This window comes from Mytilus galloprovincialis, chromosome 10 (genome assembly GCF_965363235.1).
Source record: "Mytilus galloprovincialis chromosome 10, xbMytGall1.hap1.1, whole genome shotgun sequence".
NCBI lineage: Eukaryota > Metazoa > Mollusca > Bivalvia > Mytilida > Mytilidae > Mytilus > Mytilus galloprovincialis.
Window position 1 is genome coordinate 24,334,783 of NC_134847.1, and position 10,803 is coordinate 24,345,585.

Here is a 10,803-nt window from a genome sequence, read left to right on the forward strand (position 1 = left end):
ATTTCTTGCTATTGCACAATACTGTGCAATTGATGATTTCTTGCTATTGCTGAATACTGTGCAATTGAAAATTTCTTGCTATTGCACAATACTTAATATAATAATTTTGGATCCTGATTTGGACCAACTTGAAAACTGGGCCCATAATAAAAAATCAAAGTACATGTTTAGATTCAGCATATCAAAGAAGCCCAAGAATTAAATTTTTGTTAAAATCAAACTTAGTTTAATTTTGGACCCTTTGGACTTTAATGTAGACCAATTTGAAAACGGGACCAAAAATTAAGAATCTACATACACAGTTAGATTTGGCATATCAAAGAACCCCAATTATTCAATTTTTGATGAAATCAAACAAAGTTTAATTCTGGACCCCGATTTGGACCAACTTGAAAACTGGGCCAATAATTAAAAATCTAAGTACATTTTTAGATTCAGCATATCAAAGAACCCCAAGGATTCAATTTTTGTTAAAATCAAACTAAGTTTCATTTTGAACCCTTTGGACCTTAATGTAGACCACTTTGAAAACGGGACCAAAAATTAAGAATCTACATACACAGTTAGATTCAGCATATCAAAGAACCCCAATTATTCAATTTTTGATTAAATCAAACAAAGTTTAATGTTGAACCCTTTGGGCCCCTTATTCCTAAACTGTTGGGACCAAAACTCCCAAAATCAATCCCAACCTTCCTTTTATGGTTATAAACCTTGTGTTTAAATTTCATAGATTTCTATTTACTTATACTAAAGTTATGGTGCGAAAACCAAGAAAAATGCTTATTTGGGCCCCTTTTTGGCCCCTTATTCCTAAACTGTTTGGACCTCAACTCCCAAAATCAATCCCAATCTTCCTTTTGTGGTCATAGACCTTGTGTTTAAATTTCATTGATTTCTATTTACTTATACTAAAGTTATTGTGCGAAAACCAAGAATAATGCTTATTTTGGCCCCTAATTCTTAAACTGTTGGAACCAAAACTCCCAAAATCAATCCCAACCTTTCTTTTGTGGTCATAAACCTTGTGTCAAAATTTCATAGATTTCTATTTACTTAAACTAAAGTTATAGTGCGAAAACCAAGAAAATGTTTATTTGGGCCCTTTTTGGCCCCTAATTCCTAAACTGTTGGGATCAAAACTCCCAAAATCAATCCCAACCTTGCTTTTGTGGTCATAAACCTTATGTTAAAATTTCATAGATTTCTATTCACTTTTACTAAAGTTAGAGTGCGAAAACTAAAAGTATTCGGACGACGACGACGACGACGACGCCAACGTGATAGCAATATACGACGAAAAATTTTTCAAATTTTGCAGTCGTATAAAAATGTATAGAAATTATAATATATCAATTACAATTTAATCAAAATCTATCTGGTGTATGAAATTCAGTGTTTCTCATAAAAAATTATAAAAGTTATTAAGCTGGGCCATAATATATTGATATTAGTATAGTCTCAGTGTTCAGCAACTTTAATCAATAGTTTGAAACAATCCATAATAAACAGCTGCGCCATGAGCGCATGATACGCCCGACGTCTTGTGTGGAAGTTTTATGCAATAATCATTAATAGTTTCTGAAAAAGTTTTAAGCAATAACCATATATTGTTTTTGAGACACGGCGGGACATGTGAAACCCCCAACCCCTAAAAAAACTAAATATCACTAAAATAAAATTTTGAATCAAAACCAAAAAGTATACAGATCTTTAGATTAATATAACAAAGAAGTGTGTAAAGTTTTAAGCAATAATCATAAATTATTTTTGAGATACAGCGTGACATGTAAAAAAAAACCTCCCCTGTTTAACAAAATACTCAATAACTCCAAAATAAAGTTTTGAATCATCACCAAAAAGTATACATATCTTTAGATTAATATAACAAAGAAGTGTGTAAAGTTTTAAGCAATAATCATAAATTATTTTTGAGATACAGCACAACATGTAAAAAAAAACTCCCCCTTTTTTACAAAATACTCAATAACTCAAAAATGAAATTTTGAATCATCACCAAAAAGTATACAGATCTTTAGATTAATATAACAAAGACATATGTAAAGTTTTAAGCAATAATCATAAATCGTTTTTGAGATATGGTGCGACATGTAAAAAACCCCTCCCCCTTTTTTACAAAATACTCAATAACTCAAAAACAAAATTTTGAATCATCACCAAAAAGTATACAGATATTAAGATTAATATAACTAAGAAGTGTTTAAAGGTTTAAGCCATAATCAAGAATCGTTTTTGAGATACGGTGCGACATGTGAAAAAAACACACCCCTGTTTTAGTTACAAAGTGCTGTAACTCAAAAAGTTTTAATCTTATTTTCACCAAAAAGTATACAGATCATTTGACCATCATCAAGTTACGGTGCGACATGTTTACGCCGGACAGACAGACAGATGGACAGACAGACGGACGGACGGACGGACACCGGATATTTGTATACCATAATACGTCCCGTCAAAATTTTGACGGGCGTATAAAAATTATAGGGAGTTTATATACACCAATCAATTAGATGTAACCAAAAGTCTGTTAATGCGTGTGGAATGCATAATTTTTCCCTTTGGGATCAATATTCTTCTGTCAGCTGTTCCATCCGTGCGTCTGTAGTAATTATTGTAAAAGTACGGATTTCGATCATAGCTGGTGCGGTTCCAATGCGTAGTTTAGAAATCAGTGAATGTCGGACGAATGCAAGAAAATTTACAAAAATAAACGATGTTTGACAAGTTATTTGGAAAGGAACATGACGTTTTTAATGCAATAAATGGATTAAACATTTACTGGAGGCAACTTTTATCACATTTACAATGCTTCAACCTTTTTTCTTCTTAAGATAATGAATCGTTTATGTCTGAATTTCTTTAATTATCAATAAAAAATTGATGTTTCATCAATTTGGTAAAAATTGAAAATGTTCGATGACGGAAGCGACTGAAAACAAGTATCGTACAGAACAGGGCGACATAATGTTGCTAAGAGCTTTTATAGTATTAAAGCTTATTGTAATAGCTTGGACTAATAATATAGTATAAATAACACCTCCATGCAATGTAGATATAAAATCTGTATCTCTTATGGTCCAACTAAAATTAATTAGTAGATTTTCATCCAAAGTTTTGAAAAAAATGGGGCAGGTGGGAGGATTTTATTTTTTAAATTTTATTTAATTCGAAACCTTCTTGTGGCGTGAACTTCATATATATATATGTAAGTGTTATAATTACAAAATGTAGCTTATACCATGTAAATGTGTAAACATGTATAAAGAATCGTACATATTTTTCATAATTCTTGAATAAACATCTCTGATTTGCAACGACTGTTCTACATGCCATTGCTACTTTAAAAACCTATTTTCAGTAAACAGTAAAACTATGGAGAAATTCTCTATTCAGTTTGACAACCAACTCCAAATTTATTTTGCTCTCTAAGCGATGGTTTGTAGTCCCAATAAACTTATGCAAATGCAATGGTATGCAACACAAGTATTATGAATTAAATGAAAACTCAAACAAGTGTTGGGAATAGTAAAGTTGGCACTTTTAAGATTCTTAAGTTATGCAAGAATGACGCAAATATAATAACATTGTAAAACATGAAGTTGTGTAAGGTAGATTCATGGTATACCGCCATCTTGGATTGTACAATCACAGTACAAAATCGGTCTAGATATTTGCCTAAATCTGCAAATTTGGAGACAGATTTGCAATTCAATTGTTAGAATGTTTTTTTCTATTTAAAGAAAACTTGTTAATTGTTTTATACAAAATATTTTAACAAATATCAATTTTTTGGGTTTAACAAGAATGTGTCCACAGTACACGGATGCCCCACTCACACTATCATTTTCTATGTTTAAAGGACTGTGAAATTGGAATAAATTCTCTAATTTGGCATTAAAATTAGAATGATCTTATCAAAGGGAACATGTATACTAAGTTTCAAGTTGATTGGACTTCTACTTTATCAAAAACTACCTTGACCAAAAACTTTAACCTGAAATTTGCACTATCATTTTCTATGTTCAGTGAACTGTAAAATTGGGGTCAAAACTCTAATTTGGCATTTAAATTAGAAAGATCATATCATAGGGCACATGTATACTAAGTTTCAAGTTGATTGGACTTCAACTTCATCAAAAACTACCTTGACCAAAAACTTTAACCTGAAGCCAAAAACTTTAACCTGAAATTTGCACTATCATTTTCTATGTTCAGTGAACCGTAAAATTGGGGTCAAAACTCTAATTTGGCATTTAAATTAGAAAGATCATATCATAGGGCACATGTATACTAAGTTTCAAGTTGATTGGACTTCAACTTCATCAAAAACTACCTTGACCAAAAACTTTAACCTGAAGCCAAAAACTTTAACCTGAAATTTTCACTATCATTTTCTATGTTAAGTGAACCGTAAAATTGGGGTCAAAACTCTAATTTGGCATTTAAATTAGAAAGATCATATCATAGGGCACATGTATACTAAGTTTCAAGTTGATTGGACTTCAACTTCATCAAAAACTACCTCGACCAAAAACTTTAACCTGAAGCGGGACAGACGGACGAACGGACGAACGAACGGACGGACGAACGAACGGACGGACGAACGAACGGACGGACGAACAGACGCACAGACCAGAAAACATAATGCCCCTCTACTATCGTAGGTGGGGCATAAAAATCATTTTTTTCAAATGAGCCATTTAAGGGTAGATAACTCTTTTAGTACAAAATTTATACTGGGCTAATAGGGAAATTTTTTATTTTTACTTGTAGCAAGAAAACAAGTTCGGTGACACCATGTTTTCTTTATATTTTCTTAAAACATATTATGAAACCTTTCTTCTCACAATTTATTTCAAAATTCTATCTCATAGAATATTTTTTATGCACACTAATGTGTTTTTTTATGAACAAACTAACCAAACTTAGACAATTTTCAACGACTCATAGCTTGAAATATAGCACGGTGACCCATACTTTTTATTAAATTTTTAAAAAGAGCATAGTAAAATCTTCATTTTAGCATTTTGTGGTTATCACTGAATGGTAAACATTGGTAAAGAGTGTTATAATTTATCAGTTGGTAGTAAAAGTGAATATACATTACTGAAAAATTATTACACCAGGGTTTTCGATATCACAAACTAGTCAAAACATTTACTAAATTTTATCATCGGTATAAAGACATTATTCGTAAATATAGCTCAACATGCAGACTTTTAATATGTTCAGGTATTTCACATCCAATTTTTTATGGTAATATTCTTTATAAAGCACAAAGGTGTCAGTATTCACCTCAGAAACTTACAAAACCTTTGAATAGACTTATTAAGAAGGGATATAATTACGATACTGTTGTCAAGTCATTAAAGATTGCATATTTTGGCGTTAATATTGAGTCACTGATAAGGTCTTTGCATCGGAACTAAACACATTTATTCTAAAAACAGTTGTTGGCATGACACGGGTTATGTTCTTCTCATATATGTTATGATGGTATGATACTAAACCCCTAACGGGAAGGATTGTGCCTGATGTTCATATGATGAAATCATAATCTTTCAGTCGGTTTAGTTGAAGTCTGGAGCTGGCATGTCAGTTAACTGCTAGTAGTCTGTTGTTATTTATGTATTATTGTCATTTTGTTTATTTTCTTTGGTTACATCTTCTGACATCAGACTCGGATTTCTCTTGAACTGAATTTTAATGTGCGTATTGTTATGCGTTTACTTTACTACATTGGTTAGAGGTATAGGGGGAGGGTTGAGATCTCACAAACATGTTTAACCCCGCCGCATTTTTGCGCCTGTCCCAAGTCAGGAGCCTCTGGCCTTTGTTAGTCTTGTATTATTTTAATTTTAGTTTCTTGTGTACAATTTGGAAATTAGTATGGCGTTTATTATCACTGGACTAGTATATATTTGTTTAGGGGCCAGCTGAAGGACGCCTCCGGGTGCGGGAATTTCTCGCTACATTGAAGACCTGTTGGTGACCCTCTGCTGTTGTTTTTTATTTGGGCGGGTTGTTGTCTCTTTGACACATTCCAAATTTCCATTCTCAATTTTACATTGTATATTGTATAAAACAATGATTTAAGTTGATTCAACTACTATTCTGGACAAAGAAAGATAACTCCAATTGAAAATTTCTTGCTAGATACTTCTTGCTATTGTGCAATACTGTGCAATTGAAAATATTTGCTATTGCACAATACTGTGCAATTGAAGATTTCTTGCTATTGTGCAATACTGTGCAATTGAAAATTTCTTGCTATTGAACAATACTGTGCAATTGAAGATTTCTTGCTACTGCTGAATACTGTGCAATTGAAAATTTCTTGCTATTGCACAATACTTAATATAATAATTTTTGATCCTGATTTGAACCAACTTAATCAAAAATCTAAGTACATGTTTAGTTTCAGCATATCAAAAAAGCCCAAAATTCAATTTTTGTTAAAATCAAACATAGTTTAATTTTGGACCCTTTGGACTTTAATGTAGACCAATTTGAAAACAGGACCAAAAATTAAGAATCTACATACACAGTTAGATTTGGCATATCAAAGAACCCCAATTGTTCAATTTTTGATGAAATCAAACAAGTTCAATTTTGGACCCTTTGGGCCCCTTATTCCTAAACTGTTGGGACCAAACCTCCCAAAATCAAACCCAAGCTTCCTTTTATGGTCATAAATATTGTGTTCAAATTTCATAGATTTCTATTTACTTTTACTAAAGTTATGGTGCGAAAACCAAGAATAATGCTTATTTGGGCCCCTTTTTGGCCCCTAATTCCTAAACTGTTGGGACCAAAACTCCCAAAATAAATCCAAACCTTCTTTTTGTGTTCATAAACCTTGTGTTTAAATTTCATTGATTTCTATTTACTGATACTAAAGTTATTGTGCGAAAACCAAGAATAATGCTTATTTGGGCCCTTTTTTGGCACTTAATTCCTAAACTGTTGGGACCAAAACTCCCAAAATCAATCCCAACCTTCCTTTTATAGTCATAAACCTTGTGTTAAAATTTCATAGATTTCTATTTACTTATACTAAAGTTATTGTGCGAAAACCAAGAAAAATGCTTATTTGGGCCCCTTTTTGGCCCCCTAATTCCTAAACTGTTGGGACCAAAACTCCCAAAATCAATCCCAACCTTTATTTGGTGTTCATAAACCTTGTCTTTATATTTCATAGATTTCTATTTTGTTATACTAAAGTTATTGTGCGAAAACCAAGAATAATGCTTATTTGGGCCTTTTTTTGGCCCTTTATTCCTAAACTGTTGGAACCAAAACTCCCAAAATCAATCCCAACCTTTCTTTTGTGCTCATAAACCTTGTTTCAAAATTTCATAGATTTCTGTTTACTTTTACCATGGAAGTAATATTGAAAGGAATAACATCGTCGTCACTTCAAAGGTTTCATCTGCGTTACCGCCCATCTTTCAATAACTTGTTAATTGGTTCAATATCTGGCATGGAAGTTGATTCTCCGCATGTGATCTATCAAATCACTGACACTTATCGGTCATTTTCGTGTTCACGGAGAACTACGAACAGACATGTTTTGTCGTTTATACGTGCGAAGTAACCCGAATAGTCCATTCGTTACATTCCGTTGATGTACGCTGCCGAAAAGAGTCATTCGTTCAATTTTTATTTTAGTCCAATTTTTCCCTATTTTTGGTTAGTTTGATCATAATAGTTTAAACCGACAGCTATCACATACGAAATTGGAGAACATTACAAGATTGTGTCATTTCAATTTTAATATTTACAGTTAAAAAAACATTTCCGTAAGTTAAGAAGATGATTGTAAAATAAATACGTTTGGACCCCCTTTATTAAATACGAAAAATCTAAATCCTTCGTGTATTTATAGTCAATTAAAATATTCACAATTCTAAACGGTTCTATCCTTCAATTTAAGTTCTTGATACATAAACTAATTTGTGTAAAAAGGAATTTACCGTAAGACAGATAGATTCAAGCCCATTTCGTCGGTTTGTTATAATTTTTGCTGTATAGCTTATTATATTAATACAAGCATTCCACAATAATATATATTTACGATAATATTATCCCCATTTTAGTTGTCCAGTTTCAATAATGCAATCAATAACATTTATGACATATACATAAATTTAGAATACTTGAAAGTAAATATTCTTTTATTCAATCTCGATTAACTTTGCACATTTCAACAGTAAAAAAATCTATGCCTACTGTCATTTGCCTACATTATTTTGTTAAACATCATGTGAAACTTGATCGATTCATCGGTATTTATCTGTTTAACTCGGGATCCGCTTTTAACCGGAAAATACTTTTAGGACAGTTTAAAACAAACGGTAAAAAGCAAAAATATGCTAAATTAAATACAATTTTCACACAGGTACTTTAAAATTACCGGACTCGATAAAATCACGTGACTGATAAGAAATTGCAGATGCCATTTTACAACCGCGGTATCACAGATAGTAACTAAAGGGGTCTTACCGCTGAGACTATAATTGGATAAAATCATATGACTTTAGTACAGGGCTCTACAGGCCGTTAATACATGCTAATTACTCGATGTTATTCCTTTTAAATATTACTTCCATGCTTTTACTAAAGTTAGAGTGCGAAAACTAAAAGTATTCGGACGACGACGACGCCAATGTGATAGCAATATACGACGAAAAATTATAAATTTTTGCGGTCGTATAAAAATGGATTTAATATAATTGTACATGTACATATAAATAGCTGGTCTATTTATTATTCAGGCTAGCTTTCATTTGCTAACCTGTTTCTTTGAGGTAAACGGATTAAAGTTACATGCCTTCCCCATTCCCCTTTTCCCCTCCCATTTTGTTAAGGACATTTTGTAAAGTATCCTGTTTGCTGAGATTTTCCAGCATTCAGAGAGAATATTTGTAAATTCTGTATATTTGTTAGGCTAAGAATTGTAAGAAGCTAGAATAATTACTGTTTAACTACTCTCAATCTCAGTGATTGAAGTTTGTCTTCCTGTGCTTACTCCAGGAGGCTGAAGTCTATTAGATAATATAACAAGGTACTGTTATTTTTAAAGTATAATTTATTAGAAGATGGCATAGATATAATATACATGTATGTTAATGTTATAGCATATTTAATAGTTGGTTGAACACTGTAGCAAATAATTTAGATAAAAACAGTGTAATATTGTTTACTGAACAATTCGTGAATTAACTGATAAAACATCTTTATGCTCACAATTATCTTACTTTTCCTTGCTGAAAACACATAATACACCATAGTTGTCCAACTGGTCTCTGATTGTTGTCATTACACTGTCTCGTGAGAGAACAGATCTTCTTGTTAGACCGAGACAAGAGACTATTCGATTGTCAGATAGATAATATTTATTTGTGGAATAGTCTGATGGTACTGCCCTGGAAGTTTCCACTTCTTGAGTGTTAGTTTATATGCGATTCCAGGTTATAGAGGTGCAGCCTCTATTTGACAGTGTAATGCTGTTCTATAAACTACACGATAGAAAGTGCGTTTAGATACACTGACTATTACGTATTTGAATATTCTTTACCCATATTGTTCTCGCAATTTGAGTTTCTTGTTAAATATAAAGTGAAGTTAATGTGTCAGAAGTATTTTAACCCTGTTGGCCTGGTAATATAAAGAACACCCGTGTTTAAACCATTCTCTGTTTTAGACTAGCTTATTCTAGTCTATTGAGGTTCCCTGTGTACCTGTAAACACAGGTGGTGGCAGCAAAGTAAAAGACACCTGTTTGGCCAGTTATTACAATAATGCTAGAGATTATAGCCAATATAACTAGAAAATGCCATTCTGCCCTAATTTGCTTTAAATACAGTGCAAACAAAAATACCCCTCTATAGAGGAAGAATTTTATCCCTCTAAAGAAGGATTATAAATCTCTCTATACAGGTATAATCACCATACAGGGGGTTTGTTCCCAACCTGTCCAATTCAAGATGTCATAATTATTTGGACTAGCAAACTTCCTTCTAGTTTGTTAATATCCAGTGGCTTCCTATAGTAATGACTTCTGGTAAAAAATAAACATGCACGTTTTTTTAATCTATCTGGCAAAAATGTCTGGATGGGATCACTTTTGGGGAAATCGTGTATAATAAATTATGTTTACTGATTTTATAACTATAATTAAATTGATTAACACAACTATTTTACTCTTTTTCATTTTTTGTAATAACCACGTGTATTTATAATACATACATGTAATTGTTATCTTATAATCCGATGGAAAAAGTTAAAAGTGGCATTCAAATAGAAAGAAAAGGGAAACAAAGCACTGTGATATGTGCAAGGTAACAAAGTCAAACCATGAAACACGTTTTCACTGATGAACAGTCAGTTGTGTCTGATTTATCTAGTATTTCTACAAACCTGTGTGACACTGAATCACATCTAAGTGTCTATCCATGGCGGCCGGGATTTGATCCATCACTGCTCAACCGAAGCTTGTTTATTTTCCGGATAAGAAAAATTCGTCAACCAAAACCATGTGCACTGTTTGCCGGAAATGGGCGCGAAATTTGAATCACTTTTTTATTAAGTTATTTAAAATAAAAAAAAAAGTTACCATTTTAAAGAGACAGTCAGAAATATTTTTTGATTACTTAGTGTTTTTTAAACCCCAAAAGGTAATGTTATTATAAGTTACGACATCAACTGTTTTGGTACGTTGTATTGAATTTGGTTTCAAATTGACATTTGGTAACGTGCTAGACCTAAAAGTCTGAGTCA

General features: G+C 32.3%; 1 protein-coding gene across 2 annotated transcripts in view; it reads right to left on the reverse strand.

Annotated features, from left to right (window-relative positions):
• LOC143047226 (methylosome protein WDR77-like) overlaps positions 1 to 10,603 on the reverse strand; it is a 35,680-nt gene extending 25,077 nt beyond the window's left edge. Inside the window, exon 1 of one of the 2 annotated variants that reach the window (XM_076220230.1) lies at positions 10,444 to 10,603. In XM_076220230.1, the coding sequence (XP_076076345.1) occupies positions 10,444 to 10,501 (58 nt within the window). In that variant the 5' untranslated portion in view covers positions 10,502 to 10,603. The remainder of the gene's footprint in view (positions 1 to 10,443) is intronic. The other variant, XM_076220231.1, reaches the window with a different exon arrangement.
• Between the last annotated feature and the right edge of the window lie 200 nt (positions 10,604 to 10,803).